We start from the raw sequence: 15,461 nt of genomic DNA on the forward strand, positions 1-15,461 counted from the left end.
CAGGACCCAGAACCTGTGACAACATCGCTTTGGGCATATCACCTTGTGCCCCCTGCGCAGAGCCACCCCACCTTCCCGCCGCGTCCCCACAGGGCGACAGCCGGACACGACGGCCCTGTGGGGACACCGGAGTTTGCCCCACGGAGCCGGTCCCGCCCCAGTCCCGGCTCTTACCCGCCTCGCTGTAAGCCATGTGCAGCACCCGGCCCAGCGTGTTGAAACAGCCGAGCGGCTCGCAGAGCTCCTGGTCGCCCACAGCAAACGCCTCCACCTTGCAGCCGGCCGCCGCGCAGGCCACCAGCAGCGCACCCCGGCCGCAGCAGAACAGCGCCGGCTCCTGCTTGCTGGGCACCACCTGCTGCGAGCCGAACGGGTGCAGGTTGTAGAGCTGCACCATGGCGCCCTCCTGAGCGGGGCACCGGAACCAACCCGCATTCCACGGCCCAGGGCAGGCTGCAGCCCGGGGACCCCCAGACACCAACTCCACCCGCACAGACTGAGAGAGCAGGGGAGACTGCCGCTTCCGCAACATGCGCCGCCCTGTCCCGGTCAGGTGGGGAGAGGCGTCAGCGCCTGCAGCGCCGGCCGGGGCTTCCCAAAGGGACAGCATCTGCGTTGGAGCCCAAACGAGTACAGACCTAGGGAGGGTAGATATGTGCGTCCCGATGTGCTCAGCTAGGGGGTGCACGCTTTTGTGGGTGTATCAGTTACCCGTGCATGTGTGTTCGCAATGCGTGTCCGTGTGAGCGTCTGCGCACAGCTGCTAGTACACACATCGTGTGTGGATCTACATCTGCGGGTGCTAGTGTGCATATCAGTGCCCTCGCTTGTGTCAACGTGCCTGTCAGTGTTTGTATATCTGTGTGCGCACCAGTGTGCTTGCACAGCTCTTAGTGTCCGCATTTGTGTGGGTGTTATAGTGTGCATATCACAGCATGGGCCGCGGGTGTATATCTCTGTGTTAGCACATCTGTCAGTGTGTGCTTATCTGTGTCTTGACAGGTACACATCAATCTGGCCCCTTGCTGAGGCAGATGTAGAGAGACATACTTCTGAGTGAATAAAATAGAGTAGGAATAAAATAGAGTAGAAAGAAAGTATTCTGTATCTGCTCATTGACGAATTAAACACTCCAGAAGCCCAACTTTTCTTTAGACTCAGAGGTCTGGACAATGAGGAGCACAGATGAGAATTTTAGAACTTAAAAGCAAAGAAATGGCAAGTTTTTCAGCGCAGTCATTCTTTTCTTTGTTAGGCATGTTCTAGCTCTTGTGTACTCAGCAAATAAATATTTACAAGTACCTCTAAAATACATTTAATTTACCTTTGGATGGCTTTATAATTGCTTTACTGACACTTACAGAACCTAAAACATCTTCATATGTCCATAATATGTTTTCTCTCCTCTGGCTTTTAAAGCTTTTCCTTTTGTGCCAGAAATCTGGTTATAGAAACAAAAGATTAGATTGTTTTCTCCAATGCCTCAGGCATAGAGAATCAGTTACAGCCAAGATAGTCACTAGGATCTTCAGCTGAGAGTCATATGATTATATATCCTTGCATTCTCTATAAATCAACATGAATTGCACTTGCTCTCACATGACATTTCAAAAGTTTTCTCTAATCCCTTAATGGGATATGATCTGAAAAGCCTATTATAACTGAATGAAGCCCCTTTGCAAAGGAAACTTCAGTATAATGAAAAAATCCTGAGTTTAACTTGTCTAATGATGTATTTCCAGCCACTTTAAAAAAGAAAACAGTTAAAGGAGGCAAGGATAAATATTAGGGCTGTCAAACGATTAAAAAAACCCTCATTTGCGAGATTAAAAAATAGTCGCTATTAATAGCAGTTTTAATCCTACTGTTAATAATAGAATGCCAAATTAAATTCAGCATGGAAGCATGTCCTCTGGAATGGTGGTCGAAGCATGAAGGGGTATATGAACGTTTAGCATATCTGGTATGTAAATACCTTGCAATGCCTGCTACAACAGTGCCATGTGAATGCCTGTTTACACTTTCAGATGACATTGTAAATAAGCGGGCAGCATTATCTCCTGTAAATGTAAACAAACTTGTTTGTCCTAGTGATTGGCTGAACAAGAAGTAGGACTGACTGGACTTATAGGTTCTAAAGTTTTGCATTGTTTTGTTTTTGAGTGCAGTTATGTGAAAAAAATGTACATTTGTAAATTGTACTTTCACAATAAAGAGATTGCACTATAGTACTTGCATGAGGTGAGTTGAAAAATACTGTTTCTTTTATCTTTTTTACAGTGCAAATATTTATAATAAAATAATATAAATTGAGCACTGTACACTTTGTATTTTATGTTGTAATTGAAATCAATATATTTGAAAATGTAGAAAAACATCCACAAATATTTATAATAAATGTAAATTGGTATTCTATTTTTTAACAGTGTGATTACTCAGCGTAGCAACTCATGGTATCAGATGCCATCAGGTGGTCGAGGGATATCTATTTAGAACACATCAGTGGACATCAGCAATACCAGGAGTGATGAGCTGAAGTACTGTTGAGAAGCGAAATCAAGAAAATAACTGGAATATTTCTCTGATGGATTGTAGCTAGAGGACATGCTTCCATGCTGATGATGCTCGTTAAAAAAATAATGTGTTAATTAAATTTGTGACTGAACTCCTGGGGGGAGAATTGTATGCCTCCTCCTTTGTTTTACCCACATTCTGCCATATATTTCATGTTATAGCAGTCTCAGATGATGACCCAGTACATGATCATTTTAAGAACACTTTCCCTGCAGATTTGACAAATCGCAAAGAAGGTGCCAATGTGATATTTCTAAAGATAGCTACATCATTCAGCCCAAGGTTTAAGAATTTGAAGTGCCGTCCAAAATCTGAGAGGGACAAGGTATGGAGCATGTTTTCAGAAGTCTTAAAAGAGCAACACTCCGTTGCGGAAACTACAGAACCCGAACCACCAAAAAAGAAAAATCCACCTTTTGCTGGTGGCATCTGACTCAGATAATGAATATGAACGTGTGTCAATCCGCACCGCTTTGGATTGTTATCAAGCAGAACCTGTCATCAGCATGGACACATGTCCCCTGGAATGGTGGTTGAAGCATGATGGGACATATGAATCTTTAATACAGGGGTGCTAACCTGTGGCTCTTCAGAAGTTAATATGCGGTTCCTTGTATGGGCACCGACTCTGGGGCTGGAGCTATAGGTGCCAACTTTCCAATGTGCCGGGGGGTGCTCACTGCCCAACCCCTGGCTCTGCCACAGGCCCTGCCCCCACTCCACCCCTTCCCACCCCCTCCCGAGCCTACCATGCCCTTGCTCCTCCCCCACTCCTCCCCCCAGAGCCTCCTGCGCACCACAAAACAGCTGATTGGGAGGTGCTGATTGGCAGGGCTGCCGGTGGCCAGGAGGCGCTGGGAATGGGAGAGAGGGGGGAATGATGGGGGACTGTTGACGTATTACTGTGGCTCTTAGGCAATGTACATTGGTAAATTCTGGCTCTTTCTCAGGCTAAGGTTGGCCACCCCTGCTTTAATGCATCTGGCACGTAAATATCTTGCAATGCTGGCTACAAAAGTGTCATGTGAACGCCTGTTCTCACTTTCAGATGACATTGTAAACAGGAAGCGGGCAGCATTATCTCCTGCAAACAAACTTCTTTGTCTGAGCGATTGGCTGAACAAGAAGTAGGACTGAGTGGACTTGTAAGCTCTAAAGTTTTACATTGTTTTATTTTTAATGCAATTTTTTGTACACTGAATGCATCTGATGAAGTGAGCTGTAGCTCACGAAAGCTTATGCTCAAATAAATTTGTTAGTCTCTAAGGTGCCACAAGTATTCCGTTAGTTTTTGGTACATAATTCTACATTTGTAAGTTCAACTTTCATGATAAAGAGATTTTACTACAGTACTTGTATTAGGTGAATTGAAAAATGCAATTTCTTTTGTTTTTTACAAGGCAAATACTTGTAATCAAAAATAAATATAAAGTGAGTACTGTACTTAGTATTCAATATATTTGAAAATGTAGAAATCATCCAATATTTAAATAAATGGTATTCTATTGTTTAACAGTGCAATTAATCGCAATTTATTTTTTTAATCGCTCGACAGCCCTAGTAACAACATCTACAGTAACTGCAGAAACGTAAAATGAAATACTTATTTACTTGTATACAATACTATTCAGTGGTCTTTTAACCAACTATGTACATTTCTGATTCTTCTGTGAATTCCCATTACACAAGAAAAATGCGGTTTCAAAAATCCATATCTTGCAAATTATGCCAATTTGTGCAGGTCAGGGGCATGTGGAGTGGATCAGAGGATGTAATGCTCTGAAATGTGCAGACAATGCCTGTTGATCTCAATGAAGTGCCACTGTAGTTCTGATCACAGAACACCTATACACAGAACCTTTCCCAGGCTTTTGGGGAACCAAAACTAGGGTAGTATATTACATAGGAGAGGGTTTATAATGGCATTGGAGTTCCAAACTCTGGTAACGCAAGTACTGAGATTCTTCCTGTCCCCAGCAAATGCAAGTGAGGGAATGCCTCTTGCATCCTTTTTCCCAATGCACATCTATGCAGCTCATCACAATCCAGACCGTAATGTTCTATATGTAACCAAAGTAACAAACACCTACTCAATGTTTTTACCAGGGTGTTCATGCATAACAGGACAACGTTCCATACTTGTATCCCTGAACATATTACCCACTAAATACCTAGCTATGTAATTACTGTGTTTATATCCACAAATAGAAATGAAATTCTGTAATTTGGGCCTTGGGAGGAATATGTGAGAAGTGACTCCATGTACACATTTCTGTGCACACATATGGATTTACTTTTAGAATACCCCTTTGGAGACAACTGTATTGATGACTTCTGGCTTTGAATGATTCCCTCCCATTTCCAACATCAGGTGCAGGGTTCAGTGAGTTAAGAGAAGGATTTAAGAGGAAAAAAGGAAAATATACCATGGCTGAAGGAGGATGGTCTGATCATAAGCCACTAGTCTATGTTTCCTTAGTTGAGAGAGGAAGGCCATCTCCCATTTATTTGAAACAGTAAGAATCCTATGCCACCTCAGGCCAGAGAGATTCTGCCTTATTGTTCACCATTCTCAACTTCCAAGTTTTTAATATCTAAGCCTTTAACTTGCACAATAGCTCAGTTCTTAGCTGTTGCGGCTATTGTGCCTCAGGGTGACAAACTGCCTTCTGGAGTGCCCAGATATTAGGCTCAAGGGAAATGAACCTTTAAAAAAAAAAAAATCCTTGAGGTAGCATGCATTCCCCTCTGCAACTGGCAAGGTGTGCAGACAGGAAGTAGGACACTGACCCTCCTTCCTGTTCCCTTGGAATAATCTGCATTCCAAGGGACACCAGCAGAGACTGCATCTACAGCTGGCTTCTGCTCAAAGAGAACGAGGGAGCTGGGGGGCAGAAGTTCTTGCACACCCATGGATAGGGCAACCATAGTCTGGCCCACACTTCTCTTTTTATGAGATTTCCATGTCTTCCTCTGTCAAGATATTTGGTGCTTGTGAAAGATGAGTAAACTGGTTCAGACAAAGCTAGGGACATCTTGAACTCTTGTCCCAACCTGAATGAAGGCAGCAGAAGGAAATGAGGATAGTAGTGGTGATCCACAATATGGTCTCTGCCCCCCATCCTCTTCCTGTTAAAAAAAAAATAAAATAAAAAATAAAAATCTATCTATCACCCTCTCCACTTCGCCCCCTCAGATGTTTGAAATGTGATCGCCAGGGTCTGCAGCTCTAGCAGTCACTTTGCTGGGTCTTCGCTGTCGCTAAACTGCATCTTTTGAGGTTTGTAAATGCACAGCTTTTTACTTCAGAAGCAGCAAAGGGCATGCTAAACCACCATTTCAATGTACCTTATAGGTTATTTCCATTTTAGTTGGCACAAAACTCCACGTTACCATCAGGCCACATCCTTTCCTTGTTGCTTGACAAGTACTTCTGAAGTACACTTTTTATTACTTAACTGTTTAGCCTAAAAATACTCCTGCTTTGTAATTTTTTTGGTAAATAGTCACTGAACCAAAAATACTGTTATAACATTTAAACTTTTATTTGAAAACCAAATAAGTGAACTGAGTTAAAAAAAACAAACCCTCTTGACAAACATTTTCTGACTTTAGACTATCTTTTAATATTCCTCCCCTTCTTCAGCTTCTGCTTCCACAGAATCTACACCCACTTCTTCATAATCTTTCTCAAGTGCAGCCAAATCTTCCCGGGCTTCAGAAAATTCTCCTTCCTCCATCCCTTCTCCAACATACCAGTGTACAAAGGCACGCTTAGCATACATCAAATCAAATTTATGGTCAAGACGTGCCCAGGCTTCTGCAATAGCAGTTGTATTACTCAACATACACACAGCACGCTGCACCTTGGCCAAGTCGCCTCCTGGCACTACAGTGGGAGGTTGGTAGTTAATGCCCACCTTTGAGGAAACAAAAACAGCAACCTTAAATTAGTATTTCAAAGTGTCCATTTCTTCTATTTTTCTCATAGTTTATTTAGCAAACTAAGACACGCGGACAATACTGTGCAAGTACAGTACTGCCAACTCTAAATGTTCAAAAATCCTAAATCCAGCTTCTGAAAATCATGAGATTGGCTTAAAAAAGTCAAATTGTAACTGTTGAGTTATTTTTATCTGCCTCCTATTTTGAGACTTTAGTGTGCACTTGCTTCATATTTTTGAGCTAGTCTCTGAAACCACAAAGGCTAGACTTTTTTTTAAATGAAAGTTGAAATTCTCATGCAATATCATTTCAGCAGCTGGAGCTTTAAGAAAAACACTAAGCACAACCTCATTTTGAGTTGGCAACAATATGTCATCACAAGTAACTTCTCAGCTTCTAAGAACCAGTATGTGTATTTTTATCATAATACCTAATTTTGTCCACAGCCCTGATTCTGCCCCCTTGCTCATGCTGAGTAAGGGTCACATCATTTGACTCTTATTTGATGTTGAGTAAATGAATTTCACCAGCAGGGTTCTTTTGTGAACTCAGTCTATCTTTTTACTCTGTGATAACGATGTCACTATTGTTTACTCATTAGCCTGCAGTGTTAGCACAGCTATGAGTGAAAAAGCTAGTTTATGCTGTTTTGTGCTTCATCAATGGAATCAACTAAATCCCAATTACAGGGCCAAATTCTATTACATGTGTGTAACACCACTGAAGAAAACGGGGTTGGGTCAAGGACAAGTAAGGGTAGTTTGGTCAGCAGACTCTTTGCTATAGGTGATGCTGCATAAGCCAGAAAGAATACCTTCCTTTTCAAATACCAGGTTCAGTTTGCAGGGTTTTGGATAGGACACCAGGACAGACCCTGTGGGGAAGATAACTAACAGGCTGGGGAGGACCAAGGAGACTTCTGAAGCTAGAGGGACTGAAAGACTATTGAACCCTGAAAAAGGCTGAAGGCTCTTTTTGTATTTGGTCTTCCATGCCCTGCAATGAATGGACACTTGATTTGGCTTGACAGCTAAATAGTCATCCCCCAGGTGCTGGGTTTGAACCACTAGCGAGCTGACATGGGTAAGGAAGTAAACCAAGACATGGCTTGAGAACCTGATGCTGACCTGGGTAAGGAACCATGTTACAATTTCATAATCTGCTTCCCCTAAAGACATGGTTTTAAAAAAAATCTCTTTGATAGCTGAAATGTTAAAGTAGATAAATTCTCAGGGCAAGATTTTTTAACAGTATCCTATCTTTTATTAGGCTAAGTCACCACGCAGGCACCTGAATAAATAAGTGACCTGATTTTCAAAAATCCTGAGTACCAAGCAGTCCTTAATTAATTTAATGAGAGTTGTTCTGATTTTTCAGAGTGCTCACACTCTACATGTATTTAGGAACCAAAAATATAGATTTAGAAGCCCAATTTTTTTTTTGGGGGGGTTTAGGAAATCTTGGCCTAATAGCAATAGCCAGCCCACAGAGTACTTCTTAAGTAATTTATGCACTATCAGGAAGATTAAGTCAGCCGCCACAATCATCCAGAGGTGTGTACCAATCATCCACTAAAAACACACTTGTGGTTTATGGCAATAGACAAAGTGATTCTGAAGCATTATTTAGAGTAAGTAGTATGTGAGGGGCAGGCAACGTTACTTGTTTCGCTGGTAGAGGGTCTGTGGTTAATTTACATTTCTCAATACATTGAATGGCGAAGTTTTTAAAACCCCGTGAAAAAGAAAAGTGGATCAAAATCCTGTATTTGCATTCACTGAGTGTTGTGTATTTTGTACCATTCTCCTATTGCAGTGGTTCTCAATCAGGGGCCTGGGGCCCACCCCAGGGGGCCTCGAGCAGGTTTCGGGGGACCGCCAAGCAGGGCCAGAATTAGACTTGCTGGGGCCCAGGGCAGAAAGCAGAAGTCCCATTGCCTGGGGCTGAAGCCAAAGCCTAAGCAATGTAGTAGCTTTGTGGGGGTTCCTGTGTCATGGGGCCCTGGCTTTTGCATGCAGAAAAGCAGTTGTTGTGGCACAGGTGGGCCGGGGAGTTTTTATTGCCTGGGGGGAGTGAGAGCTCAGAACAAAAAAGTTTGAGAACCCCTGTCCTATTGTATATTCCTTTAACAACTTGGATCTGAGAATGTTAATCCCTCCAATTAGCTTAATTACACAATTGGCATTTGTTTTGAAAATGAACTTGAGTGCATCAGTTAATTACCTAGGAATAGCCACATTCCTAGGTAATTCCACTTAGATAAGTACCGTATTAGTAGGTTATGACTTAAAAAAACCTGTAAAAATATAGTTCTGATCACAAATTTAAATTACGGAAGCAGCTACTCATTTTTACAGGCTTTACTCGTGCATATTTAAAATGTGACCTGACATATGAATAGTACAACAATGTGCACACTACTGCAGTGTAGTATGAAAACTACCTTCAAATGTTTTACTGACAATTCCTAAACTAAGCAATGTGACAAGTTTCTAAATACCTTGAATCCAGTTGGACACCAATCCACAAACTGAATTGTTCGCTTAGTCTTGATAGTGGCAATGGCTGCATTAACATCTTTGGGAACAACATCACCCCTGTATAACATACAGCAGGCCATATACTTGCCATGGCGAGGGTCACATTTTACCATCTGGTTAGCTGGCTCAAAACAAGCATTGGTAATTTCAGCCACAGACAACTGCTCATGGTATGCTTTTTCAGCAGAGATGACAGGTGCATATGTTGCCAGTGGGAAATGGATTCGTGGGTATGGGACAAGATTGGTCTGGAACTCGGTCAGATCTACATTGAGAGCTCCATCAAAACGCAGTGAAGCTGTGATGGATGAGACAATTTGCCCAATGAGTCGATTTAGGTTGGTGTAAGTAGGACGCTCAATGTCTAGATTGCGACGACATATATCATAAATGGCTTCATTGTCTACCATGAAGGCACAGTCGGAATGCTCCAATGTTGTGTGCGTAGTTAAGATGGAGTTGTAGGGTTCCACTACAGCAGTAGAAACCTGTGGTGCTGGGTAAATTGCAAACTCTAGTTTGGACTTTTTGCCATAATCAACAGAAAGCCTTTCCATGAGTAGAGATGCAAATCCAGAGCCAGTGCCTCCTCCAAAACTATGGAAGATGAGGAATCCCTGCAGCCCTGTGCACAGATCAGCCTAGAAGAGAAAAAAAAGCCACACAAAAGTGGGAAGGAACGGTCACTGAGGTCCAAGGATTTGATTCAGAGTAGCACCAATGTAAATGAAAGCAAATTATGGCCCACAGCTATGAGAGTGTAAATGGATTCTATTCTATTAAGCCAATCCCAAATGCAAGGCCAAATTCTGCCCTTAGTTACATTTGTGCAGCTTTACTGAAAACAAAAGGATTTTACAGGTATAAATGGGGAAAAAGATAGCCAGTATAGACTTTTTTTGTGATGGTGTGCGGATGTACAGTAACTCCTCACTTAACATATAGTTATGATCCTGAAAAATGCAACTTCAAGCAAAACCATGTTAAGCGAATTCAATTTCCCCGTAAGAATTAATGTAAATGGGGGGTGGGGGGGAAAGAGGTGTTAGGTTCCAGGGAAATTTTTTTCACCAGACTGTACACACACACACACACACACTCTGTAACTAGAAAGGATTGGGTGTACAAGAAACGCACCAGAACCTTCAGTTTTACGTATTTACATAACCTTCAGTTTCACAATTATGTACTGCAAGAGATAGATTTGATGCAAATATTTTAAATACTGATCTTGCTCTTTAAACTCCTACCAGCTTGCGAATGCGATCTAGCACTAGATCAACAATCTCTTTTCCAATGGTGTAATGGCCTCTGGCATAATTATTAGCCGCATCCTCTTTCCCAGTAATGAGCTGTTCAGGATGGAATAGTTGCCTGTAAGTGCCTGTACGTACTTCATCTACAAAAATACAAAATATTCAGATGTAAATTTGGTCTATTCCATTCTCTGTGGATAATTTTGGTGTGCTACCTCAGCACTACGTCTTACTTGACATTTATGTAGGTGCACGCGGGTGGGGAAGGGGAAGAGGACATAAAGAGCCTCCCCTGCTATAAACACACATACATATATACATACACACCTCTTGTAAAGACCTGACAATTTCAGTACCTTTGCTCAGGAGATACGATGTACATACAAAGAGGTGGTTGTGGCAGATGTTCCCTGTGACCACCGGGAACTCTGGGACCTACCTTGGGAGCCATCCCAAGTCTTTAGATTGCTGGTAGAGACTGAGCTGATAGAGACCGAGTTGAACTTTGCCTGCAGCTCAGCATAGATGTCAAATAAAGATGCTATTAACATGAATAGGAGATGCAAAGCCCAATTTTTCTCAACTGCAAACTCTGGTACACCTACTTTGTACTTCCCCTCACACACACAGCTCTATATTCTAATGAGAGAAAAATCTCACATTTTACTTCAGTTTGTTTGAAGGATTTTAAGAATAGGTTTTTTTTTATTATTTTGTAAGTGGCTCAAACAGTATGTAATCGTTTTAGAGAGCATGGAGGACAATAGTTACGCTAAGTAATGGAGTCAGTTAGATATACATTAAACCATGGAAATTCAATGCTGTGACAACAGTAAAATTTTTTTTAAAAAAATCACATTGTTTTAAAGGATGGAAGTAATTTGGGTAAGGGGAAAAGAAGATTTTTATATTTCTTTTTTAAGTGATAATCTTAGAAGATTTATATAAGCAAGGGGATCCAAAACTGGTCATTATATTTGCCCCTATATTTGTCTTACTACTTCTGCATCTGCCTCTCATCCAGGCCACTGTACTTAATCTTCATAACTGAGGAAGGCAAACTGGGATTCCTAGAACAGCTCCCAATGCTGTATTTCAGTCTGATTTTAAAAGCAATATATTACTACTGCGTTGATGTGGGTAGGGCACCAGGGAGGAGCTAAGAAGTAGTGATTTCCATCTTGTGGCAAGGAGAAACAGCAGCAGTGACATTTCAAAAGGAAATCAATGCTTCCTGTATCAGTCAAGCTCTAAGGAGCTGCTTTTTCAAAGGATGTGTTCCATAAAGATCCTTAAAAATATTTTTTTATTGAAAAAAAAAAATAAAAAAATTAGGAAGCCAAGCTCAAGAGAAATAACCCAGATGAGGGTGTGCTTCCCAGGAGGCTGAAGGCATTGGGTCATAACATTCCTGTGACACACAAGTTCTACCTATTTAGCCATTAACCGTGTCTGACCCTAGTCTAGTCACTCCTCCTTTCTATGCCTTGGATCGGGGTGGGAAAACTATGGCCTGGGGGCCAGATCCAGCCCAACAGCCATTTTAATCTGGCCCTCCAGATCCTGCTGGGGAGCGGGATCTGGGGCTTGCCCTGCTCCGGTGCTCCAGCAGGGTCGGGGGCAGCTCCTGGAAGCGGCAGCATGGCCCTCCTCCAGCTCCTACATGTAAGGGCAGCTGGAGGCTCCGCTCTGCACACTGCCCCCTCCCCAAGTCTCACTCCCATTGGCCAGGAAGTGCAGCCAATGGGAGCTGCAGCGGTGGCACTTGGGGAGGCGGTAGTGTGGAAAGCTGAGTCTCCTGGCTGCCCCTATGCATAGGAGCTGGAGCGGGGCTATGCTGCTGCTTCTGGGAGCTGCTTGAGGTAAGCGCTGCCCGCAGCCTGCACCCCTGAGCCTCTCCCCAAGCCCATGCCCCAGCCCTGATCCCCCTCCCACCCTCCAAACCCCTCAATCTCAGCCTACAGCATCCTACTCCTCATCCTCAGCCCCACCCCAGAGCCCACATCCCCAGTCAGAGCCTGCACCCCTTCCCATACCCCAACCCTCTGCCCCAGCCCCAATCCCCCTCCTGCACCCCAACCCCAATTTTGTGAGCATTCATGACCCGCCATACAATTTCTATTCCCAGATGTGGCCCTCAGGCCAAAAAGTTTGCCCATCCCTGCCTTAGATGGAAAGCCTTCTATAAATGGAGATTCCACTACTTACCTACTTTTGCAAAGTAACCTGAAATCCTCAAATGAAAGATGCATTAAAAATACAAACTGTTTTTATTTCAAGTTACAATCTGGTCTGATAATTGGTCTATTAGCCACTATAGCAGGGGTCACCAACCAGTCAATCGCGATCAGCTGGTGGATCCTAGAGGATATCCCTGTCAATTGCAATCTCCAGCGGCACAGCTGGGCTGCTGCTAGGAAAGGCTCCCTGCCTGCCCCGGCCCCATGCCACTCTCCGAAGTGGCCAGCATGGCCCCGCGGGGGGGGTCCTCCCTCAGCACGTTGCTCCTGCCTGCAGCTCCCATTGGCCAGGAACAGGGAGCAGTGGCCAATGGGAGCTGCGGGCGTGGTGAGTGCAGAGAGGGGCAGCATGCAAGGAGCCTCGTTCCACCCGCTCCCCCTCCCTCCACGGGCACGTTGGCCCCTTCCAAGAGTGACATGGGGCCAAGGGTAGGCAATGAGCCTGTCTTAGTGGAAGCCACGAAGGCAAGTGCTGTCCGGCAGGAGGCCGCACCCCAACCCCCAGCCCTGTTTCCTCTCCCAGAGCCTGTACCCCAACTGCCAGCCCCCATATCCCCTCATGCACCCCAAACCCCAGCCCTGACCCCCCTCCCAGAACCAGTACCGCTACCCACTCCTGCACCCCAACACTCTGCCCCAGCCCCGACCCCCCTCCCAGAGCAAACACCCTGTACCCCCTCCTGCAACCCAACCCCTTGTACTCCCTCCTGCATCCCAACACTCTGCCCCAGCCCAGAGCCTCCTTCTGCACCCAAACTCCCTCCAAGAGCTTGCACCTCTCACCCCCCCCTGCACCCCAAGTCCCTACCCCAGGCTCAGCCCAGAGTCCCCTCCCACACTGCAAACCCCTTGGCCCCAGCCCAGAGCCTGCACCCCCTCCCAAACCCCAAAACCCTACCCCAGCCCAGTGAAAGTGAGTGAGAGTAGGGGAGAGTGAGAGTGATGCAGAGAGGGGGGATGGAGTGAGTGGGGCAGGGCTTTGGGGAAAGGGCAGGGCAGATCCTGGGTTGCCTTGAAATTCAAAAAGTGATCTTGGGTGTAAAAAGTTTGGAGACTACTGCATTGTAGTAATCACCTTCATAAACAAGGTATCATTTACATGCTCCTCAGATGCCACCAGTGCACTTCAAATGACCTTATTCATGAAAGGTCTTTACAACTGTGTATCTTCCCAGCTATGTCTGAGACAAAATAAACAGCAAACACTCATTGCATCAAAAGCATTTTCGGACATATGGTTTCTAAAAAGTACATAAGAACAGCATTTCAAACATGATTTTTTTTACTACATGAGTTGAAAGTACTTTAATGGACAATCAATATACTTTCCAGTACAATACCTGCCTCTTAACCCCCAACCAATATTTTGTGGATTTTCATATTTTCCTAATTTTTTTTTTTAAAAAGTGTGTTTCCTCATCTTTGCTATCCACACAAATTAAAAGGGAAAACATTTCAGCCTCTTTTAAATACAATAGTCTTATTAACTTAATAGTAAAAATATGCAGACAGAAATGTATTTTTAAGTTTACAATGTCCATTTAAGACTATCACAATCTAAAAGGTGGACTGTTCTCATTTCATTTGAAAAACTAAATGGAAAAACAAATTATAGCGAAGTACTCTTAAGTAAGATCTCTTAACTTCATATACATACCAACCACAGTTGGTTCAAGGTCCACAAATACAGCTCTGGGCACATGTTTACCAGCCCCTGTCTCACTGAAGAAAGTATTGAATGAATCATCTCCACCTCCAATGGTTTTGTCACTGGGCATCTGACCATCAGGCTGGATTCCATGTTCAAGACAATATAATTCCCAGCATGCATTGCCAATCTGAACACCAGCTTGACCAACATGGATAGAGATACATTCACGCTGTAAAAGAGGACAAAACGGGGAACAAACGGATTCATTTCACAGACTCTAGGCCCAGAAGGAACCACTGTGATCACCTAATCTGACCTCCAGCACAGCACAAGCTAAAGACCTTCCCCAAAATAATTCCCAAAACATGTATTTTAGACAAAACATCCAATCTTGATTTAAAAATGGTCAGTGATGGAGAATCCACCATGAACCTTGGTAAGTTGGTCCAATGGTTAAATAATAAAGTATTGCGCAAAATTTCCTCCATCTTCCAGTTTTAACCCTTATGAATGAAATTAGCTGTACAAATACTAAATTATCTCATCTTTCCCCTCCAGCATGTTGCATGCATATTATCATTGATAAGTGTTCCTGTTAGCTTCCTTTACACCTTTCTTTAATTTTCATGTTTTTTTAATTGAATAATATTATATACTCAGGGCAGAAATGTCTATATTAATGATCCCCAAAACCTTGAATCTCTTGTCTAATGCATCATTAGACAAAGGATATCAGAATCTACCCAACAAGTTACCCTTTCTTAGCTTAATCAAAATTACTATGAACACTAAATCTCCTTCTGGTCATCTGCCTGGCAATTCTTTATTCTGTGGCTCCACTACTGGATCCTTTGAGGGTCCTGAACCAAATCTCCTAATCTCCCATTAACTTTCCACGCTTTATCTAAACAAATCTCATGTATGTTTACCACTACTTGCTCAGAAATATTCTCCCCTCCCCACCGGGCAGCAAATCTCCTTCTCTTACTCTATCTAGAAATGTTATCCTTCAGCTCCCTGAATGTCACTTTACCTGCTCAGGAGCACCCTTTAATCCTACAACTATCACCTCATAACTCACTTCTGTACCACACACCCATACACCTCTAAATCAGCCTCCTCCAACAGCTACATGGCCCCAAGGCCTTTTATCAGGGAGTACATAGGTTTTGGGAGGGAGAAAAGCAGGCTCCACTGTGCCTGTGCCCCTCTTCTCCACCTGGCCCCACCATAGCTTCCTTGTCTCTTCAAATTC

At 43.5% G+C, this 15,461-nt stretch overlaps 2 protein-coding genes across 2 annotated transcripts in view; both read right to left on the reverse strand.

Annotated features, from left to right (window-relative positions):
- Positions 1–518, reverse strand: part of HPS3 (HPS3 biogenesis of lysosomal organelles complex 2 subunit 1) — a 33,681-nt gene extending 33,163 nt beyond the window's left edge. The window contains exon 1 of the mRNA XM_077826050.1: positions 175–518. Within this exon, the coding sequence (XP_077682176.1) occupies positions 175–397 (223 nt within the window). The 5' untranslated portion in view covers positions 398–518. The remainder of the gene's footprint in view (positions 1–174) is intronic.
- Positions 519–6,197: 5,679 nt separating this feature from the next.
- LOC144269989 (tubulin alpha-3 chain) lies at positions 6,198–14,438 on the reverse strand. Its single transcript, XM_077826134.1, has 4 exons — positions 14,213–14,438; positions 10,310–10,458; positions 9,020–9,700; positions 6,198–6,494 (listed from the first exon to the last, which is right to left on the reverse strand). Exons 1-4 carry the CDS (start codon positions 14,331–14,333, stop codon positions 6,198–6,200), a joined length of 1,248 nt encoding a protein of 415 aa, XP_077682260.1. The 5' UTR covers positions 14,334–14,438.
- Positions 14,439–15,461: the final 1,023 nt, after the last annotated feature.

The sequence above is a fragment of the Eretmochelys imbricata genome, chromosome 9 (assembly GCF_965152235.1).
Source record: "Eretmochelys imbricata isolate rEreImb1 chromosome 9, rEreImb1.hap1, whole genome shotgun sequence".
NCBI classification, from domain to species: Eukaryota; Metazoa; Chordata; order Testudines; family Cheloniidae; genus Eretmochelys; species Eretmochelys imbricata.